General features: G+C 38.8%; 1 protein-coding gene across 1 annotated transcript in view; it reads left to right on the top strand.

Moving 5' to 3' along the window:
- Positions 1–15,145, top strand: part of TTC1 (tetratricopeptide repeat domain 1) — a 31,380-nt gene extending 16,235 nt beyond the window's left edge. Inside the window, exons 6-8 of the mRNA XM_065734515.1 lie at positions 1,262–1,410; positions 7,827–7,881; positions 14,516–15,145. Coding sequence (XP_065590587.1) covers positions 1,262–1,410; positions 7,827–7,881; positions 14,516–14,649 — 338 coding nt within the window. The 3' untranslated portion in view covers positions 14,650–15,145. The remainder of the gene's footprint in view (positions 1–1,261; positions 1,411–7,826; positions 7,882–14,515) is intronic.
- The last annotated feature ends 296 nt before the right edge of the window (positions 15,146–15,441 follow it).

Raw genomic sequence — 15,441 nt, 5'->3', positions numbered from 1 at the left:
GCTTTGTCACAAGGGCTTACGCTTTCCCATTTTTGTCCTGCATAGTTTTATCTCTGCAACTTCTAGTGAAATCATTTCAGCTGTGTATTGTTCCCACCCACTCACCCATGCTTGAATATTTGTTAAACTCTCCATGATAGCTGGGGAAAAATGTCCGAATTACCAATCAGAAAACTAATCCAATGGCTGAGTGCCAGTGCTGCTTGTACAGTAAATAGGAGTTTGTACGTTCTGAAAGTAACCTTGAAGGTAACAAATTCTCTCTGACCTCTCTTACCCTGGGGTTTTGCATTGTTTTGGTAGTGGTGCGTTTTCAAAAACATTTCTGGCTATTCGGTGGTGGCTTAAAGAGAGCTGGTATGTTTAAGTCTCACTGCAGCAAAACCGGCCATGGCTTGATGCTCCCTGGGGACTTGGCTTACAAGCTGCAATGCAACACTTACAGCACAGCAGAGCAATTCACACTAGCCTGTAACTTGCTGACTGTAGTATTGTCTTTGTCCTTCCAGAAGAAATAATCTATAGAACATTTACATAATCTGAGGTTTAGCTATCCTGAGAACAATTCTAATGGGTTAGCAGTTTAAAATTAGGCTGGATTTTGTACTTGCTTTTCCTATGATGAAAAATGGGTGAATAAATTCTTGAGTAATTAACAGTAGCCCGTGATTTGTAAGTTTGGGTTTTAGTCCTAACTGTACCAGTAAACCCACTAATGTGTGCCAATAGAACAAGGAGAAAAAAAGCTTAAATTTGATCCATGGACTTCTATGTTAATAGATTGATCCTGTATAACCTTTTGTGGATTCACAACCCAGTTTTGACTGTTTGATATATCTTTGTACTGAGACAAACAAGGAAATACTTAATTCCCCTTTAGGGTTTATCCTCTTGTGGTATATTTAACCTTAAATATTATCCAATAACATATACTGATGTATTCAAAAGCTGAAAAATATCTTAGGGATTCCTTAAGTTTCTGAGCCATCTCATCATCTTTATTTGTGCATTAGAAATAAACATAGATAGATAGATCATAGAAATTAAATGAAAAATGGTTATTTCCATTAGACTTTCACAGACAAGTGTGAGGTGTGCTTTTCTAAATTATGATTTATCTCTTAAACTGTGACTGCTTCATTCTAAGCTGTATTATAAAACTAACTGCTGATATTAAAAATTTAATACACACTTAAGAATTCATTTTAGGAGCTGTAGAAGCATATTAAGTAAAGTACTGTGCTTTATTTTTGTTTTCTAGCAGTGGAATTAGATCCTAACTATATCAGAGCTTTGCTGAGAAGAGCAGAACTACATGAAAAAACAGAAAAACTAGATGAAGCTCTGGAAGATTATAAAGCAATCCTAGAAAAAGACCCATCCGTTCATCAAGCCAGAGAAGCTTGTATGGTAAGTCTTTTTAGTACACTTTGGCTCAGCTGTAAAATGAAGTCTCTCCTTTCCTAGTCTAAATATTCAGTGCTGTTTATGCAACCTGCTTCATGTGCAGTTGCAATACCTTTGAGTCTGAAATGTACTGTTCTTCTCATTGATCTTACATAGGGAAGATGGCATGGAATACTGCAACTTCCATATCAGGACTCGGGTCCATAAAGCATAATGGTTGTTTTTTTGGCTTTTTTTTTTTTCACTTTTGTAAAACAAGTGGAGGTAGATGTGTGTTCTGAGCTGCAAGCTCATACCCCACACCCCACAGAATGCACATGAAAAAATCACAGAGTGTTTAGGGATTGCAAGGGATCTAGAGATCACTGAATCCAATCCTGCTAAAGCAGGTTCTCTACAGCAGGTCCCACAGGAATGCATCCAGATGGGTCTTGAATATCTCCAGAGAAGGAGACTCCACAGCCTCTCTAGACAGCCTGTACCAGAGCTCCTAACTCTAACTCTCCTGCAATGAACAGGGACACCCACAGCTCTGTCAGTGCTCAGCACTCCTCCAGCCTGACTGTGGGTATCTGCAGGGATGGAGCCCCACCACCTCTGGGCAACCTCACAGTGCCTCACAAGTGCCTTTATTGTAAAAAAGCAAGCAAACAAACAAAAACACTTCAGAATAAAAATCAGAATACAAATACTCAATAATATAGTTTTTGCTAGTTAATATGGGATTCCATTTTTCTTTCATCATAATTTTCTGCTAATTGGTGAGTTTGCAGTTAGATGACTTCTTGGTATAGAAATAGGATCTTTTTTGATGATTGGTTATTTAAATGAACAGCAGATAGAGGTTTCTGTCTGTCAGCAGCAGTTTGAATTATCTGCAGGTCTATTTAAATTTAAGTCTACTTAAACACTGATACTTTTGCTTCTTGATTTTGCTGTGTTCTGTTCTTGGTGTGTGTTTTTATTTTTTTGGCTATGCTTTGCGTGTGTACTGGCTGTTTTGAGATATTTTACTAATAATGACATAAGTCTGCTATTAATTTTAAAAAACATAGCCTTTCACATAAAAAAAAAGGCACCCTGTAGTTGCAAGCAGCACTCTTTCTGATTAAATTACTTTTCTTGTTCCCAAATAACATGAGCCATGCAGCTTAGTGCTATGTTTCCATGTCCACTTTCAGTGAACATTTATAAATACTTCAGGATTAAAAGTTTCTTGAGGAAATTTTGTCTCATCATTGGAAGAGTGAAAAAATAATTTTAAAGTTTGTTAAAGTTTGCTTTGACTGTGTCAGCTTTGTTGAACAAAGGTGAAGTCCCTAACGCTTCATGAAGCTCAATCTATCGTGTAAATAACCTCTACTCAGTGAGGGTTTGAAGTCATTGCTACAGCCTGTTCATTTGGTGTTTTAAGTAACTATGTCAAATACAAGCAGGGAGTGTTTTTTCTAGTGAAGTTTAATATGTTAATGCTTAGCATGGAATAGCTGTCAATCAGACAATTTCAGAGGGTCTTTTCTTAAGGGCTGGTATTGCACGAAGAGCTATTTTTGTGCAGAAAGATCCTCTTATAGACTGCTTGCCATTTATATTTCTGAAAGAGGTTATGAAGGCGCCATTTAAAGGAAAATTGTGGTAGACGTGCATACAGAGACAGTCTGTGGTTTTGAAAGAATATGTGCAAATGAAGGGTAGCTACTATCAAATATAAATGGTGGTCACTCTGTCAGAGTGGGAGCTTCACATCATGGTGTGTGAATGGCTTGTGAGCACCAGGGAGCCTGGAAAGAGCTGACTGCCTTCCGTAGGGAAGGCAACAATTGAACTATCTTTTAAATACCATTTTAGGATAAATGAGTGCAATTTTTAAACATAATGCTTAGTTGGGCACTTGACTCCATATGACATACTGGACTTCTTTTAATAGCTTGTTAAATTTTCAAAGAGTGTCATGTTCAATTTCATATCAGTGAGACTGCATCCTATTCTGCCCCATACAGAAAAAATGTTAACTCTCAAAAATTCTCTCTCTAAAAAAAGGAAGAAAAAAAAAAGCACTTTCTATATGTTTGCAAAGCATGGGTTTAATTATTGTAATTCTCCATTTGTGAAAGTAAGGTATTAGTAGTGATTATTTTATTTTTTAATTCCCCTCCCCCATACCATGGTGTTGTCCTGACACATTAGGAAGCGCTTTAATAGCGTATTAGACAAGAAGCCTTGCCTGAAATTACTTCCTTTGGGACTAGATCAATTGCACTGATGGCAGAAAAGTACTTTGCTTAACTCTATAACTCCCGTTAGTGGTAAGGGTAAGATTTCACAAAGCAGATGAAGTGCCTGCTGCTTAGAAAGCTCTCCACTTTCCTCGGGCTCACAGTGGTACGAGTCTGTGACTGACCTACGGAATGGCTGGTGATAGGTATGTATGACTCTGGCAGACAACTAACCTGGAGAAAAAAAAATGCCAGCAACCAAAAAAGCCCTGAAGTGAGTAGCTTTGTGTTGCCTTGGCTTTCTGCAATCATAGAAGTCCTACTGCAGTTACTGGTGAAAAGGAAAGAAGAGATGTGGTCAAGGCAGTGCAGGAACTGGGCCTGTTACTTCTGGCAGCACCCAGCGACAAGGTCAGTTTACTGTACTGTGAAACAACCCCCTGATGCTTGTTGCGTGCATCTGAAAGCAGGGAAGTGTTTTATCACCTAGCTCTTGGCAATGGCTTAATAAGTGACAGGCTTGTCAAACATCGTTACTGCAGGGGCAGTGAACGTGATGCATCCATCATAGTCAAGAAAAGAGTATTTGTGTTGGCTTTGCTTATAGTCTAGCTGAGACTATGGCTTATTTGATTCAGGAATTCAGCCAAGGAATCTGCTGACGTTTCTAAAGGAAATGCTGGGATTTAGTTTCTGTAGCTTGTAGTCTTTTAGCATTAGCCTGGATCCAAAAAAGAGGCCTAATGTAATCTAGTTGGTTACTTGGTAAAACAGTGTGAGTGCATTTTAGCAGCTCCCCAAAGAACTGTGCAGATCAGATTGTTATGAAGCAACAGTCAGGACTCCAAAGATTAAAGATGTGAGAACACAGTCAGTAATTGGTACAAAATATAAGGAGCTTGAAACGTACATTTTAGCAAATCTGAACCCCCTAAAAGCTTAAAAACTGTCCTTTTTGTCTTTTGCAAAACCACTATTTTCTTTCAGTAACCAGTGAAGATTTGTTCCAGGAGCGAATCAGAAAGAGTGCTGCTGTTCTTCCTGGTCATCTTTCAGGAATGTTATGGAATGATTGGTTATTTATTCATAATTTTTGTAGCTGGAAAGCACAGAGTTTGACTGTTACCTTCTGCTCCTTGACCACTCTCCATTAGGCTGACTTCAGGTTCACATGTGGTACACAGTACTTAGTACAGAATGCCCTCAGTTTGCACTGCAGTGGGATAATACAGCTTTGATATCTCCTTTGGGTTGGTCCCATTCTTGGCCAAGTTTCAGGGTAAAAGCAGTATTTTGAGATTGAGGCTTAAAAGTCCCCTCTTGAAAATTTGTTAATGAAATACTGACACAGCTGATATTATGCTTTTTAAAATAATCGTAATAGATCTCTATGTAATAAAAAACATAATTCAAGAAACAATATTGTCTCCATGTTTGTAGTTAGCAGATCTGTAGTATGTAGGAACTAAGAGATTCTGCTTTTTTTTTGATGTAAAGCACCCTGCTCTTTGCAGGAATAGTGCTGCACTTCTGTGCCTCCACTGGTAATGAAAATGATGCATCAAGAGAATCTGCAAATTAGCTTCGTTCACAGTTAGAGCCAGTCTTTCTCTTTCCTACACAGAAGAAATATTTCACATACTGCTTTAGGGAATATTATAATCTCGTTAAATGATGGTTTAAAAGAACTTAAATACACAGTAATTCTTTGCTTAGGTTCTTGATTTGTTAGCTGCTTTAAAATTTCAGTACAGCTTATATTTCAGGAGTGTAGCACTCATGTTTTAAAGCCCACTGTTGCACACTTTGGTTACCTTCGACATCATTCATGCCAAATTAAACAGTTTGAAATTACAGTGTTTTGTGATCAAATAATCCCTATTGAAGCTTTCCCAGAAAGTGTTTAATAATGTTATCAATCTTCAGGTTTTGTTTTTAGCAGGTGTATAACAACGTGTGAATTTTAGCTTCAGCAGTTTGAGGGAGTGGCAGACCAGATAAACGTATTTACCAAAAGAATCTGTACTTTGAGATAAGTATCCCAGAACCACGTGAACGGCCGTGTTTATGGATACCATTCTATAGATAATAACCTTAGATGTATTTTTCTGGAGTGAGAAATGCTGAGTCTTTGGAATAGTGCTATTCAAACAGACAAAACACAGAGTACTTATTTCTGACCAAGTATTTAGGTCTTCATTTCATGCTAAAGGCCATATGAGAGAGAGATTCTGTGTAAGTCAAACTCACCCAAGATACAGCAGATGTGGTTTAACCTGGCAGGTAGCTGGGCATCACACAGTCATTCGCTCACTCCTTCTGTTCCCAGTTTGATAGGGGAGAGAAAAGGAAAAAAAACCAAAGTGGATTGAGATAAAACTATTTACTAAGATAGAAAAAAGGATGAGGGAACGTCACAGCCACAGTGCAAACTGAGTTTACAGCCTGAAGATATCCACACATCTTCATGTAGGCAGCTTAGGTCCAGATCTGCATCCAAGTTAATAAGCCCCTCTGGGTCAGCAGAAGTTGGATGGTGTCTGACTGTGCTAATTAGATCTGATTCACTGGTGGTGGTATTGGGCCTGTGCTGGTTTCTGGCTTACCCATCTCTGTGGACATGCATTGTATCCTTTCATATTGATTTTTCAGTTTTTATGGGGTATAACACGTCTCTTCCCCATCAGTGCTGAAAATGCCTGTGTTCACCAGTCAATACTGTTTTGAACAGGGTTGACTGGTGAGGCCATTTTTTTTTTCCTTGACATGGACATCTTATTTCGCTGTAGCAATGTTATCGGAATGACAAGGCCACCCATGATGACTCAATCTATAACATATAGGAAGGAACTAAATTAGAAAATGTTCCTTTATGTGTTGTTGCTGTGAGAGACGTGGCAGCAGAGGGGCACTGACACAGTGGGATCTAACGTGGAACTGAATTCCTCCACGTGGAAAAAATAGCACATTGAATGACAGTCATTGACACTTGGTGAATGTTGATGGAGACCAAACAGTGCATGTGAGCACAGTGAGGTGATGTGTGGTCTATTTGACAGTTGGTCGCCCCTTCTGGTGCAGATTTTTTTTATGAGCATGGCATGTGGTTTCTTGTCCATTGCTGGTGAAAATGCAAAATGGTGGTGACTGTTGGAAAATTGTGTTTTGTGGCTTAGAATTTGCTCAGTCAAATAGTGTTACTGTGCTCTTTGCATCTGTTGTAGTTTCCATGCAAATAAATAGGAGGCATTATTTTTTGACTGATCTAAGCTGTATTTAAATGCTGCAATATATGTAGTGAATATGAAACTATAATTTAAAATGATCATTACAATCAGTTAGCAAAACTGCCTTTTGAGATGGAAGCTGTTCTAAGTGTCAGTGGGAATCTCAGGAATACATAGACCAAGCAGTTATGTAATGCTTTTTAGAAACGTGATAATGTTTTACCTGTGATGGTGCACAGATTTACACTAGTGCTATTTCTGAGGGGGGAAAAAGCATGAACGAACAGTTCCTCAGAATGACAGCTTGCTCAGGATGAGCCTGTTGGTTGGGAGCTCTCTCCCAGTGATGAATCGTCAAATAGAGGTCTTCATTAGCAGTATTTGAACACTCCATAATAAGATGTTGCTCATTAAACTATATCCTAAAGCTCATAGACAGTTAATTAAGTGATCTTCTGATAAAATATTTTTATCTAGAAGATCTGCACATTCTCAGTGTGTTTCCCTGAAGCTGTCTACCAGCACAAACTGATTTTACAGCTGTTTTCCCACTAGACCTGTATTTACGTTCTGAAGTCAAATACAGAGCTTGCTTATTTTCTGTAGTCTCTCTTAACCATATTTAATGTATGTGGTGGAGGAGATAGGGCTAAAGTGTACTGTAATTCCACGTCTCTTAAATTCCCTGAACTCTTCAGTTAAAATACTAGGCAAGCAGATCAGATTCCTTATTCAGCTGTAAAAATGTGTGCTTGTATGAAATGTGCACTTGCAAGTTACGACTTGCCGTTTCTATGAATTGATGTCATAGGATGAATTACAAGTTTCCATAATAGGATAAAAGTGTTGGTTTGACATGAGGATTTTTTTTAAAGCCATAAACGGTATATTCTGGGAATGTGAAAGTTACATGTGCTTTACCTACAGTATTACTGAAAGCATGGGTCTGATTCCAATTCTCCAATTCTTCCTGCAGCGATTACCTAGACAAATTGAAGAGCGGAATGAAAAATTAAAGAAAGAAATGTTAGGTAAGTAGCATGCTCATGTAGCTTGCTTATTGTGCTCATTGTGGTCTACTAGGAAAATAAAGGAAATAACCACGTTAAACAAAACTCATGATTTCTTCCTAGTTCTCAATTGCTTACTTTTGCTTACAGAAGGTTTTAGCAGAAAAAGTTATTAGTTAAATTTAAAGACAGTTATGCTCAAGGCATTCTAGAACAATACATGGAAAAGCAGGGGGAAATGGTTAGAAACAAGCCAACTGCTTTGTCCTTTTGCAGTGCAAGTAAACTATCAAAGGAGACATTCCCATGAATGGGTTAAAACAGTTTTCACTAAACCATACGTAAGATAATCCAACCAGCTGTAATAACTGAGCATGTCTGATCTTGTGTCTGAAGAAATAAATTTGGTTCCTTTTGTAGCATTTTCACCTATAGAGCTCCAAGTCTTTGTTTTTATCCTGGTTTATATGGTCTTTCAGTTCCGTTTGTGCTGAGGTTGGATTAAGCCTACCAAGTGTTACAAGCAGGCCTCTGGCCTTGCTAGGGAAGGAGTTCAATTTCTTAACTCTTCTTATTATTTGTTAATGTCAGTATATCCCAAAAGATACTGTTGGCTATTTTTTTAAGAGAATGTAATAGGTATAATTCATTTGAATATATCTGGCTCCATCATATTGTATGGCACTGCTTGGAATAATATCTTAAATGAACTGACATTTTCAAAAGCATAGTTACTTAAATAAGATTGCCCAAGGAAGGAAGCTTTTCATGTGTAGTAATGGTTTGTATAAAGCATTTCCTTGCACAACTCAGTGTTATGGATAAACTAATAGTTGTGAGGTGACCCACAAAGGCTGTTGCCAACACTGTTTGCTGCCTCCTAATCAGGAGGATTTGGTAGCTCTTACTGGATCTTACTGGTGTGTACCCTCTGGTTTTAAAATGAGGTGTTGGTGGGTTTTTGTTTTCACATAATCTTTTCATTTGTGTTGTTTAGAAATTCCACACAAAAGAGCAAGGACAAATGACAGTGTAAGATAAAAAGAGAAAGTTGACTGTACGTGCCCTGTTTCAGAAATAGCTGTCAGCAGTTAGCTGTTTACTTATTCTAGGTGTGACAAGTAGTAGATGAAATGCTTTTTCAAAGATGGATAGGTTTTGAGAGTTTAGGATGGTGTTTTGATATCTGTGGAGAACCAGGTTAAACAAACTCAGTCTATCTTGCATACAAGTACAGTAATTCCTAAAATATTTAGGAAGAAGAGACTCTTTGAAGAGCTTCTGCTGTAGTTGACATTGTTCTTTAATTTTTGCTTCTTGCTGTGCAGGGAGTCTGATGTGCTCTTGTTTTGTACGTGTCTTGATCTACTGAACTTAAATAAAGTAGCTGTAAGGCTTTCTAGAGCTGCTCTACATCATCAGATTGTTTCCAGCATTGCGTTTAGAACAAGTTATAAATAACCAACAGACACAGAAAATCTTAAGAAGGATCATGCCTCTTTGTAGGATGGGATGGTTTTTAACACAAACTGATACAAAACAGTTCTGACCTCTTTTGGATTTTCCCTTTTTACTACTGATAACAATGTCTAAAGAGCCTAACTAGTCACAGAAGGGTCTGTACTGAAACAATAAATCCAGCTTTATAAGCCGTCATTAATAATACAGAATTAAGTTGGTAACTTTTGTCTGGATTTCAGACTAGATGTAATTTTTTTAAGTGTTAATCCAGTGGCAGCTAAGATTTGAGAACTGGAGTGGTTTTCTGGGAGCGAGATCAGTTGATGTGTATTGGGATCCTAGAGAAGAGAATCCCTTCTTAACAGTATTACATATGTGCAGGGGCGTGCACTGGCATTTATTTCTGTAAAGATCCAGACTGAGAATCAGCATGAAACCCTATTTTCATCCGCAACCAAAGCGTGACAGATTCACATAAATTCTCATATGTTGTTGAAAATATATGGTGCCATTTCGACATTTATTCATGGCACCACTTGTGATCACTAGTGTAACGATGTAAGGAATTTTTCTACCATACAGTCTCCTCATAGAACTTTCGAGATTAGGTTTCAAATGTGGGCAGTCATAGGACTCATTTCATTTAAGTGTTATGCCCAATATCTTGTCCTTAACAGAATCAGTAGCTGTATCATGGATCTAATGGTGCAGGCCTGGGAAAGATGTTCTCAAGGTTTTCAGATTGCTTCTGCTCTATGCGAGGTCAAAGAAAAACTCTTCCAGCTCTAGGGTGGAGGGGTGAGGAATTGGGAGTTCCAGAAGGAATGTAAGACAAACACAGTATGGTGTGGTAGTTAAAACATTTCTTTGGATTCTTTCTGTTGTACAATGTGTTTGTTTTAAGGTGCTTTAACTCATGTTTTTCAAGAACTTTGTTGGTGCTATCTACCCACTGAGTACTGTGTCAGAATTGAAAATTGCTTAACAGTAATCTGCAGCCAGAACTGAGTGTAGGAGGATTTGTTCCCAGCTTACTCCCAGGAGAGCCAGCTGTGCTGTATGGGTTGTGCCCCAGAACTGTTGGTCCCAGGAGAGCAAGTTATGCATCCAAGTAGTTCCAGGTCAGGCCTGGTGCAGGTGCACTTACACTGAACTTAAATAATAACTAACCATATATTTTAGAATAACATCACATGTTGTGCCTTAGTTCCTTTTGAAGTTTGGATATCACCTTGTATTCTTTTAGCCACCATATCAGCCTGTAAACATGGCTTTTCTGGGCTTTTATTCGTTCAACTAAAACTAAGCACTGGTGTACCCAGAGCAGCTGAGTAATGCTGCCATGAAAACCAGAACTGTGTACAGATAAACTTCTAAAAGAGTGCATCTTCCTCCTTCCCTCAGTGTGTTGTTCCATTTTTCAGTGCCACAGCTCATTATTGCATAGTTTGTCAAAAACTGAAACTACTTCTTAAGTGATTGTATGTAAATAAATCAGAGCACACATTCTTGGCTGGATCTTCTTTTCCAGACTATGCACCTATGAATTCTTGCATCCATGTCGTAGTGCTTAATGATTAATGAAGTTGATGTAATTATAAAAATGATAATTTATTGCCAAACTAGTTCAATTTCTGCTGTGTATTTTAAAAGGTTTTAACTTTTCTAAAGCAGGCATTTGCCTTCAAAATATTCTCATATTTTCCATTCAGTATTAGCAGGTTAACATTGACACACAGCGTTAAAAGTTGCTTAGTACCAACTCACCTCCATTTGAGTTTCATGTAAGTGAAAGCTTAACTTTCAGCATATTTCCAAAGTAGCTTTGAAATGCATGTGGCATTGAAGTGTTCAAGGTCAGGTTGGACAGGGCTTTGGACATCCTCCAGAGGATCAGGTTGTCCGTGCCCATGGCACAGGGGTTGGACTGGATGATCTCTAATGGTCCATTCTAACCCAAACCCATTCTGTGATTCTATAGTTCTTTCCCTTTATGGTTTCATAACATGGGCAAACTGCCTCTCTCACTGCCTAAGATTAGAACACTTACTAAACATTTGGGTTATTTTTCTTAGGATTTTAAAACAAAAGATCTCTAGCTATTATGCAGCAAGCCAGTCTTATTTAGATCCTAATTACTGTGATGAAGGACCATGGTCCCTGGGGAGAAGGGTGTGAGATGAGTGAAAGTTTGGAATTGTTTCAGTGAGGTTTAGCAGCTTGCTGCCTGTGATCACGATACAGTTTTGTACATAGCTGCAGGAAAGCTAAGCATATTGGATACAGACATTGGAGCGGGACAAATGCCAACCTGTGTAACCCATCTTACACAAACAATTCATCAAACCTGATCAAAAACAGTTGAGGTTTTCAGTTTAAGTTATAAAATGAGTCTATTCCAGAAAATAGTGACATGTACTTGCTTATTAATGTGATTAACACAAAGACCTATTAGTGTATAACCTGGGCCTTTCCATCAGTAAGAGCTTTCTCCAGCTACTTAAGATCAGTGAAAATATTTATGAGGCTTAATGCCTGAAGAACAATTTATTCTTTGATACTGAAGGGTAATGTTGTATTTGAAACTAAGCAGCTGAAGCTCAATATGTGAGTACAGAGAACTTGAGGTCCCTTGAAATAGTTCAAACCAGACTGACAGTTTGATAGGAAGATGGTTTGTCTGAGCTCTCCTAATTGCTTCAGAAATGCTGTTGATAGTCCAGTGAGTTACACAAAGATAAGACCTCTTCAGAAGATTTTTAATCAAAAAAAATTCTAAGCGTAAACAATATTTGGTTTTTCAACTTCCACACAGCGCATAATCTCTAGCAACTATATTAGAAGAATTGCCAGAAATACTCAATAACAGGCAATTATGATTGGTAGTTGAAAAATAAATGATGAGAAATCTTTGTGCATATGTCTTTTGTAATAGAACATAACTTTTCTGTTTAGGTGAATAATGAATCACAGATTTCTGACACTGAAATTGATTTTTGCCAGTTATTTTTCCTGTTAATCTCTGAATACTGTCCTGCTGAATAACTTCAGCATGATGCAGTTCCAGGTGAATTTAGACATATGCTCTATAAAATAGTGTTTCAGGAGAACATGACCCTGCTCTGGGACTGGCGAGTGCTTGACTGCTGAGAACTTGCAGCTGAGTCACAGCTCCGCAGGCTTTTTGCCTCCTTCCAGCAGTTTCTCTTTTAAGAGTTTTTCTTTGGGGGAGGGGAAAGGTTGGGCTTAACTACTGATCTTAATTTGGGGATGAAAGGAGAGTGGGGGAGGAAGAGACATTGCTTTCCTACAGTGATGGGTTTATGGGCTCCAAACAGCGGAAGCAGTGCTTTGGGCTTGAGTTCCTGGAAGAGGCAAGGCTTTCTTCTGCTTTATTAACATTTTAATTAATGTGGCTGCACCAAGAGGCAGTGCTGCATGTGGACTTCTGTGGCAGAACAGCATGTGGACTTCTGTGGCAGAACAGGATGGTGACCTAAAATGAATTGTTTAATGTATAGTCACAGCTTGGGTGAGATGAAGAGTAAAGTATTCGTTACATCTTACAGCCTTTAGCTTCTCCCAGAGAATTGGCCTAGCTACAAGTAAGAATGCCACGGCAGTTATGCTGTGTTTATGCTCTAGTGTGACCTGCAGAGTCATCATGCTAACTGCCACTAGAAAAGGCCTTTCAGTGTTTCCTGAAACAGGCAAACTTGTCTGCCTGCTCCTGAGCCAGCTGCAGTGCTTGGATAACTTGTAAACTGTTTACAACTGGCTGTAGGAATGCCAGACTATGCCAGGATTCTTCCACCACTGGACAAAGACACTTCTCACCCAAAAAAGTGAAGCTGAGCAAGGATTGTTTGTCTTAAGAGCACAATAGCCACTATTCATCTCCCCATCATAGAAAAGTTGTGAACGTCTTTGTAGTTTAATAACCAGAGTGCTTTTAGGATGAAGTGTGAAATTATGAACTTGACTTAGTAGTTAATGTACACTAAACAGTGTACCTTAAAAAAAAAATCTGGAGAAGGAAGCTAACCCTAAGTTTTGCAAATGTGATTGGAAACAGTCTGATTTGGATTACTGGGACAGTGTTTAACCTGGCTTGAAGGTTGCCAAATAGTCTGCCCCTTGTCTTAGATCTGTTGAATAAGTTCAGACTTCGCTAGTTTCTGCTTTGAGTGCAGTCACAGGGTTGCAGCATGGTGCAAGGCAAATGACTTATCTGTTTGGACTCTGTGTAAAGTAAATGCTGTTGATGTCTTTTTGTAGAGGACTTGCATAGAACTTTGCTTCTCACATGTCTCTGTTTCGTCATTGCTGTGATGCTGCTGCTTCAGAATGGCTTAGCAACAAAGCTCTAACTCAGTCCAGATCGTTTGCTGCACTGCAGTGAGGAAACCTTGCTAAGTGCTAAATGCTCTTTAAATTACGGTTGCTTAGAACTCTTAGCAGGGATGAGTTAGATACAGACAACTGTAGTTTCGAACGTGAGTTCCTGATGGCAGGATGTCATCTGGCATGCTAAGAATGGTTACAAAGCTGTGCTCTTCAAATGGAACTGCTTAGTTAGAAGGTGCAGATGCTTGCATGGATGGATTTGTTTTAATGTTTGCTGTATCGATATACATTTCTAGAAAGAGATCTGTAATAACTATGAGCGAGCAGAGTTTGAACTTTGGCTCTCTCTGTTCCTGTTGGTAGTCTAGGAAACTGGGCAGTTCTGCTATTGCTGAATGTTTATAGAACTGTGGCTGCATCAAAGTGGCAGGAACTGAAAAATTTATGTTAAAGAACAGTGTTGGCAGGTACTGAAGTTATATCCAAGTACAGGAGAGACTGTCTGTGGGCTGTTAAGGTCCTGGGTAAGGTGAACTTATGACTGAGGAAGTAAAGAGCTAGTAGGTAGCCAGAACCAGATGACTTCTTTTGCCACTGGTGTCAGGGCTGCCTGCAGACCTGGCAGAATCTGAACTCATCTGCCTTCAGCTCCAAAGCTGACACTGAGTGCCTCACAACTGGAATTTTTTTAGTTCATACAGGAGCCTAAATATTCAACTAACTGGAGAGATTTCCACAGCGTTTACCTTGAATTAGTAGATAAGTTAGTGGAGCTGAGTGTGTAGATGGGCATCACTCAGTGGGAGTTTTCCCTCTGCTTTACTCACGTATTTCTTTTTCATTGTAGGCAAACTGAAAGATCTTGGGAATTTGGTTCTCCGCCCCTTTGGCCTGTCAACAGAAAATTTCCAGATAAAACAGGATTCATCAACTGGCTCATATTCCATCAATTTTGTTCAAAATCCAAACAACAATAGATAACATGAATTCAGCTTAGTGCTGCTGGCTTTCAGGCTTCGTGACCATGTGCTTGCACGTACCAAGGATTCAGCAAACATTCTTCACTCTGTCCAAGTGAAGAGAGACTCAAGCAAATTCATTTCCCTGCTTATAAATTATTTACAATGTGGATGTAAAGAAAGTCGTTTGACTTCTTTTAGTAGTAACTATGTCCCGTGTGTGATTTTTCACTTGCAGTATTGGGCTTGTCCACCAGTCAGGTACATTATTTCAGCCCATTCAATGCTGGCAAGAAAATTCTAGCAAGCAGTTCAGTTGAATCAAAATGCCCATGCACCTGTGGCCAAGAACAAAGCCAAATGGTGCCTTGGGGAATTAATGAATCTAGCAGAAGCACTTCTCCACATTCAGGAGGTGGATGTGACTGACAGCATGCATGGAAGCGAGCCGACCTTCTCTGTGGAATATTTTTTCTTGGTAATAAAGGCTTAGTATTTCTGTTGGATTGATCTGTGAAGTTCTTGCCTTGTGTGAATCCTTTCCGTGGTGGCAGTGTTGTTTATAATTCTTGTATCTACCCACAGATAACATATTTACAAGACATTAATTTGATGCACTTGAGGCTGTTCTTGTTGTTGTTTATTTTTGCTTGCTTATAGCAACATCAGTAAATTATCCTTAGGCTATCCTTTGCTTACTTTTTATTTGTTTGTATTTTTTATTTATTTTCTTTTGAAGAAGATAGAGAAGCTGCGTGATGTTACATATACACTTTGGCATGGTGCTATAAAGATAGGGAGATCTGCTTCTCTG

Source organism: Cyrtonyx montezumae, unplaced genomic scaffold, assembly GCF_038088225.1.
Source record: "Cyrtonyx montezumae isolate F1298 unplaced genomic scaffold, pur_monq_1.0 scaffold_18, whole genome shotgun sequence".
Taxonomy (NCBI): domain Eukaryota; kingdom Metazoa; phylum Chordata; class Aves; order Galliformes; family Odontophoridae; genus Cyrtonyx; species Cyrtonyx montezumae.
Note: the sequence above shows the minus strand (reverse complement) of the source record. Positions and strands in the feature narration are given on the sequence as shown.